The sequence below is a fragment of the Drosophila tropicalis genome, unplaced genomic scaffold (genome assembly GCF_018151085.1).
Source record: "Drosophila tropicalis isolate 14030-0801.00 unplaced genomic scaffold, ASM1815108v1 contig_443, whole genome shotgun sequence".
Lineage (NCBI taxonomy): Eukaryota > Metazoa > Arthropoda > Insecta > Diptera > Drosophilidae > Drosophila > Drosophila tropicalis.
Window position 1 is genome coordinate 4,342,292 of NW_027172907.1, and position 22,766 is coordinate 4,365,057.

At 31.6% G+C, this 22,766-nt stretch overlaps 3 protein-coding genes across 5 annotated transcripts in view; 2 read left to right on the forward strand and 1 right to left on the reverse strand.

The window, feature by feature from the left end:
- mub (poly(rC)-binding protein mub) overlaps positions 1-9,937 on the forward strand; it is a 38,196-nt gene extending 28,259 nt beyond the window's left edge. For all 3 annotated transcript variants that reach the window (XM_068286573.1, XM_068286574.1, XM_068286575.1), the window contains one exon: positions 124-9,937. In XM_068286573.1, the coding sequence (XP_068142674.1) occupies positions 124-208 (85 nt within the window). In that variant the 3' untranslated portion in view covers positions 209-9,937. The remainder of the gene's footprint in view (positions 1-123) is intronic.
- A 5,775-nt stretch (positions 9,938-15,712) lies between these two features.
- On the forward strand, positions 15,713-19,714 carry SLC22A (SLC22A family member). Its single transcript, XM_068286233.1, is given in 6 exon segments — positions 15,713-16,198; positions 16,268-16,493; positions 17,885-17,988; positions 18,398-19,349; positions 19,412-19,558; positions 19,560-19,714. Coding segments are annotated over 6 exon segments (1,707 nt in total). The 5' UTR covers positions 15,713-15,959; the 3' UTR covers positions 19,599-19,714.
- Positions 19,703-22,585, reverse strand: PolH (DNA polymerase eta). Its single transcript, XM_068286232.1, is given in 4 exon segments — positions 19,703-20,592; positions 20,595-21,469; positions 21,528-22,024; positions 22,091-22,585. Coding segments are annotated over 4 exon segments (2,583 nt in total). The 5' UTR covers positions 22,526-22,585; the 3' UTR covers positions 19,703-19,816.
- Between the last annotated feature and the right edge of the window lie 181 nt (positions 22,586-22,766).

A 22,766-nucleotide genomic window follows, 5' to 3' on the forward strand; every position in this document is an offset into this window, starting at 1 on the left:
GGTTCGGCATTATTAAATGGTGTTGTAGTTAGTTTCTCGAAGGAGATTTTTAATTTGCTTAGAATAAATGGGTAAAAATAAAGAACAAATTACTAATTAACATTTGGTTTTCTCTTTATATAGAATATCAATGGAGACCGCTGGCTTGCCCATACCTGGCTACCATTATATTGCCCCAAGTGCAATTGTTAAAACGCCCATACACTAAAATGGGCGGCGGGGCCACAACAATACACAATAAAACTCAACTAACAACAACAACAACTTCAAATTCGAATGCACCGCAAGAACTGTGGGAGGACGAGGAGAGGAATGAGGAAAGATGAATAATGATGATTAAGGATAACAAAAACAAAACAAGGATGAAAAACAAAAAACAAAAACATGGGACAAAGAGGAAAGACTCTCGTACTGGGACTGGCACTGGAACTGGGACTGGGCTGTATCTACATCTACACACTCACACATACACCACATTCACACACACACACTCACACACGCAACCTATAACTAGACAGCGCGAGAAAACGTCTAAGCAAAAAAAAAAAAAAAGAGGAAAACAAAAAATAAAAAACATAAATAAAAAGAAGAAAATGTTAATTTATAAGCAATACAACAAATTATATACATTAAACAAAAAAAAAAAAGGAAAAATACAACATAAACACAAACAACAAAACAGAGAAAACAAAAGTAAAACGAAAAAGGCAAAGCAAATATGTAAGAAAAGAGCAGAAGAAAAAAAAGAATAAAAAACAAACACAACAACAATTTCATTCATAATATTCAGTAACTCACCAATCGACACACACACACACACACAGACACACACACACAGACACATACACATACATACATACGCGTTATATATTTATTCATTGATTCTTATTAATTCTGATATATATAATATATATGTCATACTCTTATAATTTTTTTTTTTTTGTGTCATTAAGTTTACCGCAAAGAAGAATGAATAGAAGAAAAAAACAAAACAAAAAAAAATGTAGAGAAAACCACAGCAAACAATAAAAACAAACATATATTGAAAAAGAAAATATAACAACAAACAAAGAAAGCAGCAAAAGAAGAAAACCAATTTAAGAAAAAACTTTTTATGTTTTAAACAGTTTTTTCGAGGATCGTTTCTTAAATGCAGGCGACGACCTCTCAGAGAGTAAGAGCAGAACAGCAATTAATTGTAAGTTTAGTCAAAAGCAAAAAACGAAAAAAAAAACCACAAAAAAAAAAAACAAAAACATTTAAATTGAAGACAAATAATATCCACACACAATACATACATACATACATATACAAAATACATAATACATGATGAAATGATAAAATGATGAGATTGAAAATGTGACGAAATGAAAACAACAAGCAAGAAAACAAAAGCAAATGAGATGACTAAAAAAAAAAGAAAAAGAACAACAAATTTCCAATTGCAGTTAATTTTTAAGAACAATTGACAGCAAGTTTTACATCATAACCAAAAAAGAAATTAAACAAACCGAAAAAAAGGCAGACATAATCCAGCAAAAGACGAAGAAACATAAAAGAAAAAAAAATTAAAACATAAGAATAAAAAAAAAAAAAAAAAAAAAACCTGGCCAAGCGAGAAGAAGAGGAGCAACCAATTAAAACTCTTTGCTTTTGTTTGCTTTAACAACATTTATACATACATATATGTATATGTATATGTGTGTGTGTAGAAAGAAATATACATATATGTATATACATATATATTTCAGATAATAATAATAATTCTTTTTTTTTCTAAAATTAATTAATTCTCTTTTTTTGTCGTCTTAATTATGATTATTAATTATTATTATTATTATTATTATAATATTATTATTGTAATTGTTATCGAAATTGTATTTGTGATTTTTGAATATGTTTAGACTGATGTGCAAAATTCTGATTCACACACCCCACACACACACACAAACACACACACACAAAACTTTAGAAGTCAATCATTGAAATTAAAATCTAGTTATGACTATGAATTTTTTTTTTTTTTTCTTTATTTTTCTAAACTTTTTTTTTCCAAATTGAATAAAAAGAAATTCTAAACAAAATTTAAACAACTAGTTAATGATAATTAATTCTTGAATTTTTCTTTTTAGTTAAAAAAAAAAAAAACAAAAACATAGACAAATTACATAATTGAAAAAAAAAACAACACACACACACACACACACACACACACACACACACACACACACACACAAAATTGAAATATTGAGCCAAATTTTTATTAACTAAAACAAAGAAGAAAATGAAATGATGAAATGAAAAAACAAATTAACTGAAATTGTTATAGTTTTTATTTCAAATTCAAATTACAATAATAATTTTTAAGCACTTTTTGCGGCGATTAAAAAAGACTTTTCTAATGCAAAGAAAGAAAGAAATAACGAGAGATAGAGAGGAAGAGGAAGAGTGAAGAGGAAAGATGAAAAAAGATAAATAAATAATGGATTTAAATTTTAATGTAATAATTTTAATTTATTAGCTGTTAAATTTATACGCAAAACATACAAAAAAAAAATATATAAAAATTAAAAAAAAAAAAAAACAACAACAAACAATACATATACACACTCACACTCACACACACACACACAGAGAAACAAAAGAACAACCAAGAGAGAAAGAAAAGAATAAATTGATTTTCAAAATGTTAAAATTAAAAAAAAAAAAAACTAATTTGTAAATTTTTATTCAAGTTTTGTTATAAATAATAGTAGGCTTGGGCAGTTAAAACCAAAAAAAAAAAAAAAAAAAAACACAAATAAAACGATTTATAAAAATAAATTAACGAATGAATGAAAAAAGTAAAAATCAACAAGGAGCAAGAACGAAATGAAATTTGCAAATAATAAAAGTTAAAACGTGTCAAATAAAAAAGAAGGTGAAGAGAAGAAAGAATGCAGACCGCAGAGAGAATGTAGATGTAAACAGAGAATGCTGTTAAAGAAGAGAAGAAACAACTAAGAAAAGAAGATAATGCTGAAGCAAAGGCCAAAATGTGTCAAATTTTTTGATTATACAAATTAAATAATACATATCCAATCACAAAAACACACACACACACACACACACCTACATATATTGTAATTATATTAATCACACACATACACACACATACTCAGATACTGATACAGTTACAACAACACAACAACTAAACCACATTATAGCAAAGAATCTAACATATATATATACATATATATTATATATCAAAATATAAGACAAACATATCCCCACAGGAGAAACAAGTAAAAAGCAAACAAACAATTAATTGTTTTTTTTTTTTTTTGGTTTTTTTTTTATTTTTGTCTCCCCTCTTCCCCCTCACACACACACACACACACACAATGAAATGGAATTGATGAGAAATTTCTTTATATATCTTATATATCTAAGTGTATTTAGATTTTCTTCAACTATTCCAATTTCTTTTGTTGCTGATAGTGAAAAACAAAAACTTATGAAATAAAACATGATTACAGGAAACACAAATTGTTAATGGAGATTAAATATTATAAAACACATAAGAAAAATGAAAATACATATGTCTATCGACAAGACGATCAACAACAACAACAACAACAGCAAAAATAACCATAATAATTAAATAAACAAATTAAACAAACTAAACATCACTCTGCCTTCACGATCTAGCGAGAGCGAGCGAGAGAGCTAAAAGGATCAAGCAACAACAAATGAAAAGGCAAAAAAAAAAAAAAGTTAAAGTAATTTGCGACAAATAAAAAAACAACACATACATACATATATCAAGCGAAACAAATGGAAAAACTATTTGGTGATTTTAGTGACAAATATTTTCGCTGAGGACAAACAATTTGAAGCAATCATTTTTTGAGAAACCAAAAAAAAAAAACCGATAAATTAAAAAAAAAAAACCACAGCAAACCAAAAGGCAAATGGGCAAAATGACGAATAGTAAATTCGTATTATAAATATAAATGAATCGTATATATATATAAAATATACATAAATTAAATATATTATTATTGTAAACTTGTAATGTAATTGTATTTGAAATATTTAGTAAATTTTTGCGCAAGTTACAAAACTAAACCAAACTTAAACAAAAAAACTAAGAGCAACGGCGGCTAATTGTAGGCGGGTCAACTAGAGGCGGGTTAATTGGGTTTATAAGGGATAAGGTTAATTAAATTAAATTTAACAAGATAACAGAAAACATGATATATAATAAACCAATGAAAAGTTTTATTTCGGTACACCGAACTTTCTATACTCTTGCAGTTGATAGTGTATATGCACTTTGAATCTCCATCTTCAAGTTAAAAAGAGGTTAAAAACAGTTATGACAGGAGCGGATTGCTGCTCCTTTTCATAGATGTCACTTTCATCTAGAACTGACACGGAAGTTTGGAGTAAAGCCTAAGCTAAGCTGATCCGATTGATCCTTAATTCTTACGTCTCGTATTATATCCCGAAATGCAGTTTAAAGTGCCTATTTCACAAAGGAAACTAAAAAAAAAGTAACTAAAACAAGCTGATTGTATATTTTGTTAGTTCAATCCTTAAAAGGATAAATTCTTCTTGATGAATATGTCCTTCGAACAATTGTTGTCCGATTTTGTTTAAAAAGTTTTCTAATCGAAAGACTCATAAATTCTCTCTATCTATCTCTTTAAATTCTGCAAGGGTATAAAATTATTATGTGTATTATATAGCTCAAAAACGAATACAAAAAATAAAAAAAAAATATGCAAAATTTCGCAAACAATTTTTACTAAATATATGTGTGTAATTAATGTAACAACATCAACAAAAAAAAAAAAAAAAATACAATATTAAGAAAAACTTTTTTTTTTTGTTGAAAACTTGTAAATTTGCAAAGGAAAAATACGTGTAAGAAAAGCAATTTTAATGGTGCCTTAAACAACCAAACCAAACCAAGCAAATTTCACTCTTGCCCCATCACACACACACACACACACACACAAAGGTAAACGATGAATAAAGTATATATATAGAGAGAGGGAGAGTAGTAAAGAAGAAAATTAGAAAAGAAACAACAACAAACAGAAAAGAAAGCAACAACAATGTGAATTTTCTTTCATATTTTCAATTTCCATAAAGAATTTTCTCAACTTTACTTTACCCCCGTAATAATATACATACATATATAGTCGGAAAACCAATTTGTTAGTTAATATTTGTGTATGAAATTTAGTTAAATATGTTAATCAGCCTGAATATTTATTCATCCCTCTCTCTCTCTCTCTATAATTTTTCATCACATGATCTTCATAACTCTTTCTCTTTTACACACACACACACACACACTTTCAAATATTATGAACTATTATATATATGTATAGATGATGAAACTTATCCCTTTTAGAGATTGACCGACCCAGCAAAAGTAAATACAAAAATACAACAACAACAACAAGAACAACAACAGATATACAAAATTTGCTCAAAGCTATTTGAAGAACCACTTTGTAGTAGAGTTGCCCGTTACACTTAGATAAAAACCAAAAAACAAAAAGAAACACATGAAAATCATAATAACAAACGAGATATATATATATATATATTTATATATATACATGTATATATATATTTAAAAGATCAACAATTATTTGAACTAATCAAGTTAGCTGCAAGTAGTTGGAACACCGAATAAACAAAAAACAAAAAAACAAAACAACAATATCATTATATTGAACACACATATAAATGTTTCTCTCAGTGTATTTGCTCACAACATTTTTACAACAATAAGTAAGAAATAAAACAAAAAACACAACAAACAAACAAAAAAGTATGAAAAACAAGCATTTAAGGCACTTTTGACATATTGATGGATTGACGCATGGAATAAATGAATGAAAGGATTGCCAAAAAGGCAAGAAAAGAAAGCAACAAAAAAAAAAAAAAATAAATAAAAATCGTAGACAAAAAAAAAACAACAAACATATTTATATACATATATAAAAGGCAAAAACAAAAGAAAGGAAGCTAAATTTTAAGGTATTTTAGATATTCTTATTTAATATCCAAAAGAGACAAAAAAAAAAAAAAAACAAAAACAAAGAAAACAAATTAAATAAAAAAAGGCAAAAAATCAGACAAAAAAATGAAATGCAAAAGCGAAAAACGATACGAAATAAAAGAGAAAATGTTTTAATTTAGACAAAAAAAAAAAAACAACAAAATATTATAATAATTAAAATGTAAAACCAAAAAGGCATTCAATCAATATATTGGTGTTAGAAATTGTTAAGCAAAACACAATAAAATTAAAACTGAAAGAAAAACAAATTCTGCGCATAGGCAAAGGCAAGCGAAAAGGAAAACCACATGAAAATAGCCACGAAAGAAAAGCAAAGTGCAAAAAGACGGCCATAAGGAAACTAAAAACGAAAAAAAAAAAACAAACAAATCAAGAGTAGACAGATGGATGGATATTTTCTCCATATACATAAATTGCATTTGCATATTTTCATTTATTCTGATTGTTCTGTTTATAGAGGCGGCTTCCCTCCTACCATAGCTCTCCCCCCACCCTATAGCAGGGGCAGAGAGGAGGTAGCTGACTCGACAAGACTCACACGAAAATCCGCCAAAATAAAAGGATATAAAACTACGTGTATTCCAATTCATCAAAGCAATTGAAGAAGCAGCTAAAAAAAATAAAAATACAACAAAATAGGCATGGCTAGACTAAAGGAAACTAGCCAAAGGTTTCTCAGACATATATATATATATATATATACATACGTACATATACATACATACATATATATATATGGAAAGGCCAAAATATTATTCACTAAATAAATGATTAAACTACATATACATAACTACATCTCTATACGAAATCAGAAAGAAAAAGCACATTCCGTTTTAGAAATCATTCGATAATTGCTTGGGCCAACGAGAGACAATTCTAGAACGATATTTTTTGAATTCAGTTGTATCGGTGGATTTGTTGTAAACAATTGCAGGCTAAATAAAAGGAGCTCTAAAAGTTTGAAATACTTATCTACCTACATACAGATATCGTAAAATGTATCTTTCTTTTCCGAAGACTTTTGCTGATTCATTATTGATTTAAAATTTATGAAACTTTCTGGAACTTGCTTATATATGGCCATTATTATTATTCAATAAACATTTTCCAACACTAGAACAACATATTGATCGTTTTCGATGAGTCTCATTGGATTTCTCTTCATATATGTACATCTAAGACTATTGGTTCTAGCAAATTTTCGAATTCCTTTTTTAAAACAGAATGTTCCAATATAAAGAATGGCAAACAAAAGAAAAATTCATTACACAGACAATAGTTATAGAGATTGGCATGGCTAAGGCAAGAAATTGGCGCATTACACTAAAAAAAAAAAAAAAAAAAAAACTAAAACAAAACCAAAAAAAATAAAAAGATATCAACAAAAAAAATCTCTGTTTAACATGTTGTATATGTGTGTGTTTGTATATGTGTAATTAATGACAAGACAACAAGAAATTATTAACTACAAATGGATAAACTAATCGTAAGACTCTCTCTATACATATGTGTGTATATTTGTGTGTACACATACATATACATATGTATATATATGTGTATATATATATCTATCTTTATGGATGAACAACTCTCTCTGAACACTTGAATCTATATCATCATGAAGATAATGGATATTGCAGCATTAAATTGATAAAACTGAACAATTGGGATCAACTTATATTTAAAATATAAGATTAAATTAAATAAAACTAAACAAAAAAAAAAACATAACTCTTAATTAAGATGTTGGAAAGAAATGGAAAACAAAAAGAATGGAATCTCAGCAGCCCAAGCAAAATGTTTGTAGCTAAACCAAAAGCAAGAAAACAAACAAAAACTGTGCCAAACGATAAAAGAAAACATTATAATAATACTAATAATAGACAAATGATCAGTAAAGAGCAAAAGGATAAGAAGTGTAAGAGAAAAAAACTGGCCAAAAACAAAACAAACAAATATATATATATATATAAAATTAAATAAAAGCAGCAGATAAAAGCGAAGCACAAGCACACAATGGAAATGTTTTTTCGTTTTTTGCTCTTTATTCCTTCGGGGGGAACAACACATAGGAATTATACGAATTTCAATGGAATTTCATTTTTCTGAAATAAATAAAACTAATATAAAAAACCAAAAAAATACCAAAAAAAAAAAAAAAAAACCAAAACACAATTATTAAAACAAACAAAAAAGCTACAACAAGTTCAGCACTTTAAAGAGCTTATTTAAACAAAACAAAAAACAAAGAAACAACAAACAAAGCTAAGAAAAGCTTCAAAAACAAAATCAATATTAAGAAATAAACTAAACAAAAAAAACATTGCTAAAACCGACAACAGAAACAAGTGAAATGTAAGAAAAGTGTGCCAAAAAAACAAAAGAAACTAGACAACAACAAATATGTGAAGGATATCTACAGGAAAATGGCAAACAAACAAACAAAAAAAATGGTTGCAAATGAAATGAAATGCATAATATGGGTTCAATATATCAGTATATGTGAATACATATATATCTACACATATATGTGAGTATATATTGTCTAAGAGAATCCTGAAAACTGCAAATTTTCATTTCTATAGGCCAGGGGCAAGAAATTACATTGCCTGCATCTGGGGGCATGCGCCTAAAAGATGCCACACATTTTTGTTTGCGTAGCCTGTTTTTTGGTTTTATTCTTTGTTCGCTCTTAAGCACTAATTTCACCACAAACAAGTCTAATTCACTCGATTTTCCACGTTTTTCCCCGTTATGCTTTGGTTCTTCTTCTTATTTTGCACAACTGATTCCACAAATGCAAATAATATATATAAATATATTTAATAATATATTTACAAATTGCAAAAGAAAAAATAACAAACAACACTCGTACACACAAAGAACAACAACACAAAAAAAAAAAACAAAGAAAAAAAAAAAAAAAAACCAAAATAAAAACTGCAAGGCAATCATATAACTAGAGCTTCAATAAATAAAATGAACAGAGAATATGTTAAAATGATAAATGAAATATAATAACATAAAAAGAAACAAAGAATGACAAATGGTAAATCGCAAGAAAGAAAATGCCTAATGTATCTAGCAAACTGTTTTTTGAACAAATATGTATATGTATTTGCGTTACAATTGTGGTTGGATAAACAAAATGAAACAAAAACAAAGAAAAAAAAAAAACCAAAAGTAAAAAAAAAAAAATAAAAAAGTTAGTGCCAATTTTTTAGTGCAAATTTTTGTTTGCCTAATTGTTTTTTTGTATCCTTTATCATTTGTCAAAATTTTCTTTGTTAAAGAAAAAACCAAATTAATAAAGTAATTAGGAAACAAAAAACCAAGATATTGACAAAAAAAATATATATATGTAAATGAAAAACAGTTGGTTTCAAAACCACCAATTTTTGGGAAATTTTCAAAAACAAACAAAGAAAACTTAAAAACTCAAGATAAAGTAAAACAGTGAAATGCTTAGCACAGTGTGTAGTCTAGTGTAGAAAGATGCAGCAACAAATAAGACCACAAAAAAAAAAAAACACGAAAACCAAAACAGAAACAGCAAAATTACACTGAGTAAAAATTAGTTGTAATTTTTTTTTTGCACACTTACACATAAACACAAACACTGACACATAAAGGACTCTAAACAGAAATGAAGCACTGATCATATAAACAAAACAAAACAAAAAATGAGAAAACTTTTAGCAACTAAATGAAAATGAAAAAAACAAAAACATACTAAGAAAATCTCTCACATATATATACACATACACACACACACACATACATACAAACACATAAAAAAGGGTATTTAATGTGGCTAGCAAAAAATAAAAATAAAATATAAAAACCAAAAAAGTGAAAAAATACAAAAAAGAAAAACCTATACCATAGGTGAAATTAATCTTGTTTATCTGTGTACAACAATAATATTTAAAACAAAATACAAAAAAGCAAAACTAATTCTTAAATGTGTATTACAATTCTATACAAAAAAAAAAAAAAAAACGAAAACAAAAGCAAAAACGAAATAAAACAGAAAATGAATAGCAAAAGGAAAATGACACGACAACAACTAATTTCATCTTCTACACTCGAAAAAAAGGAAAACCAAAACACAAACACAAATGCGGAGAAAGGATCTCAATTAATTGGATCCTAATTGTGAAGCCTCTCGTTAGTCTGTCTGTCATAATGCAAAGTTTTAACTAAATAAAGTTTAAAAGTCTTCCATCAACTAATGGATCGACTAGAGAAAACAATTTCAGCAACTTTATCTGCCAATATCTACTTTAATGGATACACTAGACGTTTCGCCCCCTTCCTTTTGACCTTGACTTTTTATTACCTTTCAGGTTCTTAGGCACCTAAAGCAAATTATGGCTGTTATATCTATGAAAAACTCTCTGCAGACATCTGCTAAGTAACTCTAAAACATATCTCAAGAAGGTCAACATTAAAAAAAAAAAAAAAAAAAAAAAAAACAAATCAAATATCGAATATTATATTCGTCTGAACTCACCGATGTCATATCTTTGACATTCTTGCTCCGATGCGAACTAAAAAGAAAAAATAAGTTGTTAAAATTTTAATTACTTTTATTAACAGACAGAGAGAGAGAGATGTGTCCACATTTTATCTCCAAAATTTCATTCAGCCAATTCACATACTTTTTTTATTTATTTTTTTTTTGTCTTGGCAATCTGACTGACTAACCGAGTGTGTTTTCAGATGTTTGAGTTATATGACTAGATCAAACTAATTCAGTGTAAAAAAGAAATAAGAAGAAGGCCAACGGAAAGTTTAGTATTCAGCACTAAACTTGAAAGCGTTAATTGAATTGATGATGAAATTCTATCTCAAATAGATCAAGGCATGAGTAAATCCAACATACACATACACAGACTTACACTCACACACACAGACAACATACATAATTGCATTACAATAAGTATTAAAAAACAGAAAAATATTCGCAAAATGTACAAGCAAATGGTAAAAAGTTGAAATAAAACAAAGCAAAACAAAAAAAAAAAAAAAAAATATAATAAACATTATTTACAAAAAAAAAAAAAAAAAAAAAAACTAACAAAAAAACAACATATTTACAATTCTATATAAATTATATTAAAACAAAAACCAAAAAAAATATTTACATATATATGAAAAAGGACAAAAAAAAAAGGATAAAATCAATGTGTATGCAGTAACAGGATGACAAGCAAGCAAGAGATGAATTTGAACCACACACTCAAACACCTACATAGACACACATATATACATATACATACACACACACATACACATACATACATACGCATCGTAAAATATGTTAAATGAAGAAAGTTAAGTGCATTATAATTGAATTTATAGATTTAAACAAAATGAATTAAACTGATTATAATTATTATTATTATTATTACTGATTATTACTGATTATAATTATCACCAATGCATAAACTCATATATGTATATAAATATATATGAATATAGTATATATATATATATCTATATATATATACCTATCACAAGCATATACCGCTAAAAACAAAAATATGAACAATTGAGGATAAAGAAATTGACGTAGAGAGAGAGAGAGAGAAATAGAAATAGAGGGCGAGAGAAATCACTAAATCAGATTGTGTTAGTTAATGTTCTCAGTTCTCATACATAAGGATCATAATAATATATATAACCATCATATCACGACAAATCAAGACACTCATGACAGCAACAACAACAACAACTACAACAACCGATTGATCGATAGATCTATATGTATTTGTAGGTACAGAAAATACATACACATAAACATACGTTACATATACATACATACATACATACATATATTGTAAAATGATGTGTTGCGTTGTTTCTCTCTTTACTACATAAATGTTTTTTGAGTCAACTTTTTACTTCAACAACAAATAAAAAACAAAACATTCAGAAAACAACAACCAAAAAAAGCAAAAATATAAGAAATTAAGGGTCAAAAACATGAAAAATAAAATCGTCTTAAGATCTAATGAAATGCAATGACGATAGAAATATAAAAAATGAAAAGCAAACAAAAAAGAAAAAAAACAGTCATACAAAATCTATATAATTACCAAAAATAGATGACAGAGCACAGAACATTCACAGCAAAAGATAAAACTCTGTGAAAAGTGGATAATTTCTTCAAAAATATTGAGAAATTTGCAAAACAACAAAAATGTACCACAAAATCCAAGGAGAGAACAAAAAAAAAAAAACAAAAAATAAAAACAAAGAAGAAAAAACGTAAAATGATAAAGATAACAACAAAAAAAACATAAAAGAGAGCATTAAAAAGAAAAAAATGAACGAGAAACATAACAAAAAAGAAAAAGGAAAAAAAAAAAACAAAAAAAAAAAAAGAATTTAACACAATTTTTGAATTCATTAAATAAAGGTATGTGTTTAGATATATTCAAAACAAACAAAAAGTTCACAACAAACGTGATGACTTTTCTTTTGATAATAATATAATAAAATATGGTAAGTATAATGGTTTAAGCAGTGGTAAATTTCCCGCCTTAGACCTTTTGCCACCTATTATTTAGCCATCCATAACGTATACGCACAGTGTGTCAATGATTATGGTTAATTTGTGTTAAAACTTTAATTAAACAATTCAGGAGTCAAAAATTTGTTTGTTTTATATACCCATATAGATATAAATACTTGAATAATATCGATTAAGGTCTTCTCCAACTCTAATACTCTAAAAGGTAACAAGTTTTTTGGTTTATTTCTCTTTCAAAATACTAAAAACAATTCAATCTCTACTCCCATTTGGTAAAGAGTAATTCTTCTGACTAAAATCAATAATATCTAATATCTATGATCCAAGTGAATTGAACTGAATTCTAAAATATTTTCACAAATTCGTTTGCAATTAGTAAAAGAATAAAATGATTTAATATCCAAGTTTTTTTTCGTCTTCCTCAAATTTCCTACTCATGGATTGATCATTAGACTGTCTCGTGATCACAAACATAAAGGGCACCAAATGCATGTGCCAAAAACGTGATTTGCTTTGTTCCATAATGAATTTGAAACATTGTGTTTTATATTTTGGTTTTATGTTTTTACCAAACCAAAAATGATTTAGTTGGCTGGCCTATTGCCAAAAAGCAAATAAGAAGAAAAAAAAAAAAAAAAAAAGACGAAGAACGTCACCAGAATGATTATGCGTAGGACAGTTTAATAGTTTTCGTTAACAAACTGAATTCCATTATTCAAGATCAACCAATTTCTAGAGTAACCCTCGCATCTCTTCAGTTCTCTGCGAGACGTCATTATGAAGAAACAACTTTAATCTATTCCAACACACAGTTGAACATAACTAACTAACTAACTATTACTTTAGTTGTGGCCGGTGGGCCAGTTAAAACTTTTGACATTTTAATCGGTTCCAGTTTTCAGTTTTCGACGTGTTCAATTGAGCACAAAATAAAAAGGGAATTTAAAAACCCGTCCAAAAAAGTGTGAGAAATGAATGATTGAAATTAAGTGCAATTTATATTTATTACAAATAGTAGCAGGTTTCCGCTTGTTAATGCACATGAATATAATTAATGTGTTTAATGAATTGTTTAAAAACGTAAACAAAATTTAACCTTAATTTTATTATTGTTTGTTTTCCCTTTTTGGAGTTTTTTTATGTCATTACCCCCTTACTCTTACTTGTAGTAACGGTAACCGGGAAAAGAGAGCAATGAATAGGAATTGAGTATAGAGTATCTTTAGGTCGGCTTCTACTGGAAAATTGTCTATCGAACTCAACCAGATGCATGCAAAAAACAGAAGAACCGCATTAGATATATAAATTCTTGATCACCATCAATAACCGATTCGATTTGGCCATATCGGTTTGTAGAAACACTTAAATTGTCGAAGAATAGAACAAATAAGCTATATCTATGAAATTCGTTATGTAGTCATGTACATTCCCCCTGATTCCCTTCCTGTTAATCTATATTCTCCTATGAAGATTCGCACCTTAATATGGCATTTCAATATCTATCATTCTCACAAATTTCATAAAAATCGGATGAAAACCAAGCTGACTGTTGGCGGCGCCAGAGTGTCTATGTGATAAAAAGGCATGTGAAAAATGAAAATTACAAATGTACTTGGTGCATGGTATACAAAAGTCGTTACCATTACTGGATTAATTTTTTTATATTTTTGTTGGTTTTTTATTTGTCATAACTGGATTTTGTTTTGATTTTTTGTTAATTTCATAAAAGTTATGAATGAATAGAGTTTTTTGTCATAAATTTTTTAATAATAGAGGAATAACACTTGTCCAACGTGTCGTATACTCAATATTGCTGTCACATATATTCGTCCCATTGTCATTTTGTTGTTTTGTTTTTATCGCCATCGGCCTTCAGAGCTCAATATTACTGTATTGCTTTGCTTGTATACAAAACAAAATTCATTTCAAGCTATTGTTACGTTTAAAAAAAATAAAACACAAAAAAAAAAAACAGGTTAATTGCCCCAGAAATTTTTGCTTTAATATGAAGCGATATTTTTGCAAATTCACATAGGAAGAGTAAAAGTGAAATGGAAAAACAAAATAAAATAAAATCAAGATATTTTGTACCATATAATTTTGATATATTTTTTGTAATAGCTAGTCAGTTTACCGGTTCAAGGACGAGTTGAAGTAAGCAGTGCTATATCTGCTATAAAATTAAATGTAATAAATTAAATTAATATTTGACACTTGAAAGTTTTTCTATAATAAAAAATAAATACTTAAAGTCACGTCGTTGTCCCTTTCATTAAATTTTGAGTTATGTTCGAATACCAGGAAAAATATATTCGCTAGATCTACCCATCAATTGTTATTCGACATGTTTTAACTCATTAATCTAGAGTCTAGAGTTATGTCTATATTTAATTCTTATATGGCTAGTCAATTGCAACCATTTCGAAAGAGAAATAAACGAATGTTAATCACAATATAATTACACAAAGTTTATAAATAGGTCAATTTTACGATTATTTCTGGGCACTACTTACCATTCTATAGCTGGTCCAAACCAAATAAAAAGCATTTACAGTCCCAATCAAAATCAAGTTGAGACATAATCAAAATGAAGAAAGAGTTCTGCTTAGACTTTACCATACCCCGTAGCATGTTTGTCATATGATAGAATAGATTCTCTATAGAAATAAGAAACATTTAAAGATATTTTATGGCCAACTTTAAAGCGATTTCATTGTATTTTTCATTCACATTCACACAGTTGTTTGGTGTTTGTTGGGAAAATTACAAGATATTTACAGGCCAAATACACCCAGTTAACCTGTTAAGGGTGAGAGTAGAGGGTATGAAAAATTCCTATAGGCGCGCTGCTTATCATGGCTGATAGGGGACTAATGTGTAGTCCTCATGCTCACCACCCGTTACCCTTCATCCACCCAAAGTTATTCTCCTCATTATTCACACACTCAAGCACATACACACACACACACACACGCAAATATATATTCATTCATGGGGTCGTCGGTGGGGCTGCCGCTGCTGCCGGTGGGCGAACGTCGACGGATCGGAGAGATCGTGTGAAACGTGTACACAGTTGGTCAAGTGATTTTGTGTGGTACACAACGCGTAACTTGTACGGTGGTTTTTGGGGTGTAAAAATAAATTCTATATATGTGTGTAAAAAAATACAAAAAAATACGACATAAAAGTTTCAACGAAATCGCACTACTTGAGCCAAAATAAACTTTCTGCTTTAGTTTTGGTTTTTTTTTTTGTTTTGAGTGTGCAGTTAGATGAAGTTGTGAATGATTCAAGTTAATGGTTTAAAGTAGACAAAAAAAGAAATTCTTAACAATGACAGCAAACGAAACTTCATCGGCGTCGCCGCCAACGTCAAACACAACCACCACTGCCACAATGGATGTGCCGTCAGTGGTGGATCAAGAGGATGTCACTTTAGATGGCATCTTAAAGTATATTGGACAATTCGGACGATTCCAATTGATGATATTCCTATTGATATGTTTACCAATGATGTTTCATGCCATGTTCTCGGTGACTTATGTCTTTACAGCTGGCACAGTGATGCACAGGTAAAGATTAAGATAAAGACGACTTTATTGTTATCCTGGGGTTACTTTGTTTCTGTTCATCATCAACAGATGTAACATTACAGAATGCGATTCACCGGCAAGTCAATACAATGAAGATTGGACAGATTTTAGTATACCACATAATGGCAAAGAGTTGGATAAATGTAATCGTTATGTGAATGAGAATGCATCCTCTTCTACTTGTGATCCTGATTATTATCAGAAACAAGAGGTTCAGTCATGTCCCGACAATAATTTTATATTTCGCGATAATGAACTAACAATTTCCAATGACGTGAGTATCAAAGTGCGAGTTATCAGAGAGACGGGACCGACCACAATACAAACGACAACCGACTAACCATCATATTCACACTCCAGACTTTCGTGTGCATGTGTGTGTGTGTGTGTGTGTGTGTGTGTGTGTGTATGAATTGCTCTATGTGGACTTTGATAATAAGTCAGCCGATTTCAAGCACATGCTGTCTCTTGTTCTGGACCAACGTGGCCAACTCAAGTATTTCACTTTGGGGGGGTGGCGGTGTTAAAAACCTTTCTAATCAGCAGACTAATCTAACAAGTTGAGTTCACGTTCACTGACTAGGCATTAGGAGGAGGAATTATGCCAAATCGGGTAAATAAAGCAATCAAAATGTTTACTCTATCGGGGCCCAAGTGTGGTGTAATTGAATTCAAGATATGAAGAAAATCATAAAATAGCTATATAGTACATATAAATTATTATATATGAGGGATAATTCCTACGGAAAATTGGATTACTAATGAAATTTTCAACTTACTTAACTATTTGCTGTAAACCATTTACCAACTATCAGTTAACTTTAAGAACAACAACAACAAACTGACTTTACTTAAGTAAGATATAGATACTGCAGACAATTGTTTAAATAGTACACAATTGTTGTAAAAATTTTTTTCCAATAAACTTATCTAACTTAATAACAGAAACAGACAGTTGTTTTGCTCATAAAAAAAAAGGTTCCATAACAATTGAAATTTCTTGGATTAAAACTCAAATTCTAATAAGTGAAACCTTTTGAAATAAAATTCTGATTGCATCTTTACTCTACTTATTGATAGTGGTCAAGAACCAATATTATTTAACGTCCGAGGGGTAGCACTCTCTCTTTCTCTCTGAGATTATAAAAACCTCTTAAATCAAGTCGTTTTGATTTATCAATAGTTTCAAGTTCATAGTAACTGTGAATCAGCGAATCTCTAGAGACCTTTATTATGGCCTTCCGTCGAATTATATATATGTACATATGTTCGTTATCATAATCAGAGTTGAGGTAAATATTTATGTTGTTTAACATAAGTAGCTAGTCAAAATTGCTCAAGTGGTGCTTTATCATACAATTGGACAAACTTAACTGACAGAGAGACAAGTCAGTTGATGATGATGATCATTAAGATGATCATATGAAAAGATAACCATCCAATGAGAAAAAACAGGTGATGAGGGGCAAGCAGGGCAAGCAAAGTGTCAGGTAGCGGGTGATTTAGATCTAAATGTATGTAAACAAGACTTAATGTAAGAGACGACTGTGAAATTTCAATCTATTGTTGACCTGACGAACCGAAAAATAAAACTTTTCCATACTCAAGTTTAAATCTTCTAATTTTCCTTTCTTTCTTCCCCCCTATGTGTGTGTGTGTGTGTAGTTTGGAATTTATTGCGATGATGAATGGAAATTATCGCTAGTTGGCACAGTAAACAATCTGGGACAATTCTTTGGCATCCCAATTGGTGGATTTGTGGCAGATCGGTAATATATATACAAATTTATGCGGAAATATACATGTGTAAATGTTGCAGTGTTGGGTCGCTCAGTAAACTTGATCGCAATCTCACTTGTTTACTTACTTTGTTTCTCATTCACTTTTTTAACTATTGCTCATTCCATTCATTGATTATTTACTTCTCTATTGACTTACTTGTTTATTTACTACTTGTGTTGTTCATTCAAACGCTCACGCTCATTCTCGTTCACTCGTATATACAAAATATGTGGTAATAGATCGGATCAGCAAAAAACTGAATAAGCTAGTCATTGAGTAATTGAACAAGTGAGTGATCAAATGATTCATTCATTCATGATCATTGTGACCCAACACTTCAACTTTATATTAAATGTTAGTCTAATAAAAGTATTTTTTGGTTTTTTGTGTGTTTAGATATGGACGTAGTTTTTCGATTGCCCTGGGCGGCATTTTGGGCGCCTTGCTGGGCATTGCTCGTTCGTATTCGCCAAATTATATTTGGTTTTTGGTTTTTGAGTTCTTGGACAATGCAACGAGTAGTACTTTGTATTCCACTTGCTTTGTGATCGGCATCGAATTGGTGGGTCCACGAAGACGTGTCCTTGCTTGCAGTGTCATCACAGTATTCTATGCTGTGGGTGAAGTTGCATTGGCCATGTTTGCCAAAGCCTTCCCAGATTGGCGTATCCTTCTGCGAATCACATATATGCCATCGTTGATATTGTTAGCCTATTTCTGGATTCTACCGGAGAGTGTTCGCTGGTTACTCAGTCAGGGCAAGGAGGAGAGGGCCAAGGGTATTTTGAGACGGGCAGCCAAAGTCAATAAGCGAAAACTGTCCGAGAGTTCGCTGGACAAACTGGTCATGGCGAATCGAGATAAGTTGAAGGAATCACAGGAAAGTAAATTTCCCATACGAGAAGCCTTCAAGAATTTCAAATGGCGCATTGCCAATTGTTCCTTGTGCTGGATTGTTCATGTTCTGGTCTATTATGGCTTGAGTTTGAATGTGGTCCTTTTGGATGGTGATAAGTATAATAATTTTGCATATATTGCCCTGGTGGAGATTCCTGGCTTCTTTTTGCCTCTCCTCATAATGGATCGTTTTGGTCGCCGTTATTCCCTTTGCGGTCTTATGCTGCTCAGTGGTCTATGCTGCATTGGAACCATCTTCACGGGGGGAGATCAATATGTCCTCCAATTGGTATTATTCCTGGTGGGCAAGTTAACCATTACGGCCAGCTTTCAGGTGCTTTACTTTTTCGCATCGGAAATTTTTCCAACAAATATACGCACCAGTTTGCTCAGTTTTTGTTCCATGATGGGTCGATTTGGTTCAATGATAGCCCCACAGACGCCCCTCTTGGTAAGTGCTCAACTTGGATTTGTAGTAGATAATTATTATTATTATTAACCCCTCTCGTTTAGGCCAAGTATTATGCCAATGCCCCGGCCATTCTATTTGCTGTTGCAGCCATTTTTAGTGGCTGCCTCACTCTATTCTTTCCGGAGACGACAAATGTGATATTGCCCACCACGGTGCAGGAAGCCGATGCTATTGGTGGAAAAAAAGAAACCCTCAAAGGCCAAGGATTTAAATCTAACGGCTGCATAATGAAGTATAATATAATCTAAGATTTAGCTTTTAAGGAACCGAATCAAAGACATTTGTAAGACAAAATAAGCTCATATATACAAGGTAAGAAATACATATACATGTACATATACCAATTCGAAATTAATGTATTTATTTAAACACTTATCCTAAAACTAGGCAATAGAAAAAAAACTGGTAATACTTTAATTGTAGCATCGTTTTTGGCCGGGCTTGGATTAATTAATCTGGCTAAAGAACTGGGCTATGGTTCGATTCCCCTTTGAAGAGGCACTGGCACTTGACAGGGTGGCATTTAGTTTATTTGACGACTGTTTCTTGACTGCTCCTGGTGAGGATGTTGGCCGTTTGGCTTGCATATCCTGTTGATTGAGTTCACGCTGCAACTTCTTGGCCATATGATAATCCAAATGTTCTGGCATATCCACACATTTGATATATGTTTTACAGTCGTCACATTGCTGCATGGGAAACTCACTGTTGGCAGGTGGAAGAGGAGCAGCTGCAGCATTAGTTGGCGCCAGGAATTTAGTTATCGAAGCATTTCCATTGACGACTGCTGTTGCTGTGCCTTTTTTGGCCTTTTGTTTGTGCGGTGGAGTAGGTGCTGTTGGCGACTGTTTAGTCTTGGGCCGATTCTTTTCCCTCTCCTCACGCTGTTCGGCTCTCAATTGACGACTCAATTCTTGAGCATAATGATGATCTCGATGGGATTGCAGTGTCTTCGGATCATTGGGCAATTGTGCTCCACATTCGTCGCATTTAGTCAGAGGTATAATGAGGTCTGTACGCAATTCGGGTGTTGCATATTCAGCATAACTTTCCTTATAGTTATTACTTGTCTCCATTTGCTCAAATTTCCGCTTCGTCGATGTGGATGGCTGTAGCTCCTCTTCAGTTAACGGTGGCTCTGGTTGGCTGCTGGCCTCAATTGCATCAAGTTCATCGGCCAAACCTTGCATTTCCGTTGAGTCATCCTTTTTTGTGATTTCTCTTTAGACGTTTCCTCCTTCTGTTGCTTCAGAAACGAGGCAAAGAAACTTTCCTTCATCTCTGGCGGCGTTGATGTCAATGATGGCGTTGAGGAGTCTGCTGCTGCACCCTCCCTAACTGCATTAAGGGCTTTCAATTTCAATTTGTAACCGTCAATGAAGCTTGTCTTCTCCACCATCACCACCGTGTCCGTCTGTTCATTCACTTGGGCTTTCGGCTTCAAATTCATTTCCACCTTCTGGTCATCCGCTTTTGGCTTTTGCAAATAATTGGCAAAGAAACTCTTCATTTTTGCTTCTTCTGTTTCTTTCGGTTTCACTTTCGCATCCATCTCTTTCTCCATTTCCTTCTCTTTGGGCTGGGCCTGCTTTTGCTCTTCCTCTCCGCTAACACGTCGCTTTTTAGCCATTTGATTGGCAAACATTTCTTGTAATTTATTTTGATTATTTGTAATTGTTTCAAACTTTCCCACACTTATGCCCAGAAATTTAATGGAATTATTTAGAGCTGCATCACTGCCGGCACGTAGAAATGTCTTGGTGTTGGCTTTAATCAAATCGAGAGATATATTTGCCAATGTCTCCTTATCATAGTGATTGGGCAGGGCATTCGACCGTGAACTGGCCACCTCTTCGCCATCAAGATCTTGTACATATTGCACAACCATTTGCTTAGCCCGTCGATTATTCTCAATGGCATCCTTTTCCAAACGTTCCGTAATTTCGGTCGCCAGTTCGCTCAGCCAATGTTGAAGTGTCTTCAGACCGGTGATGTTATTCCGTCCGGGAAATTTCTTGCAGCAACCAATGCTCTTTGAGTAGAAACGTGGTGTGACACACTCTAAATCAATGCCACGGCATATGTTGGCCAGCCAAGTGCTATAAGATGAAAAGAAAAAGTCTTTATCCGTACAAGTTGTTAGATTCATCGGCCTACCCGTTCTTTTCATCAAATTTCCTTTGTAGTTCACTTTCGGAAAATTTCAAAAGTTCACCAAGAAATTTAATGCTCAACGTCTCGCAAACGATTTCACCAAATTTGCCACCTAACCCCTTTATCTTGCCCACGGGCAATGTCTCAAATAGACCAGGAATCTCGTCCAGCGGTAGAATGGTCTGTTTATTGGGTTTATTCAGGCCAGCGGCAAGTTTGGCCAATATCTTATTGTGTGCTATTCCCGCGGAGCATTCATAGCCCGTTTCCTTCTTTACAGCGGCCCGAACCTCACCGGCTATGCAGGCTCCAATCAGGAGACGAATATCACTCTGCCTCACAGAGGGTAAATCATTTTGATCGTACACCAATTGAAAGCGTTCATCATCCATATAGGGATTGGAGAATCTTTTGGTTATTTTATTGACATATTCACCCATATTGTCATAGCCCACGGCAAAAGTGTTGACCAGCTCCTGCGGTTGCAGTGTAAAAGCACCCTAACAGGGAGAGCAAGAGGATAACGATTACGACGACTTAGAGAAGAAACTGCTGCTGATTCTTACAGTTTGTAGCTCCTTCTGACGTTGATCAACCGTCTCTGTGATATCCAAATAGGCTTCATCCACCGAGGCACGTTCCAGCTGCTTTGTAAACTTTTGCAGGACATTGGCCACTTCCTTGCCAGCATCGCGATATTTGGTGGTATCTGCTTTATCCCTTATATTGGGCACTTTGACCAATACAATTTCCGGTAGCAGATCCTTGGCCTCATCGGCACGCATATGTCTGGTTATACCCTTGGCCCTGGCCGCATAGTTTACAGCAATTATGCCGCCGTTTTTGCTCCAGTTGCTGAATTGGACCACTGCCAGGGGTTTGTTTCGATAGATCGGTTGTTCCTTCTCCTCCACCTGGCAGAAGAAGCAATCCATATCGACCAGCAGAATAACCCGATCATATTTATTCTGTGGACTGACAAAATTCCGAGACGATGTCATTGATTAAATTTCGAGTTTCTGAATTGCCGCTTAATTTTGCGCCTTTTAATTTCGCAACAAGTTTTTAGTGTGGCCAAATCATGATAAAAAAATTAGCATTGCATAAAATTAAGGGGAAAACTCAATTATTTTTGTTGTCTTCCTTTTTTTGTTTCTTTTCATGTTTCATATATTTATTTAATTCTTAAGCAGTTTTTTAAATTTAATTTTGTACCAAGTTGGAAGGAATACCACAAATGTG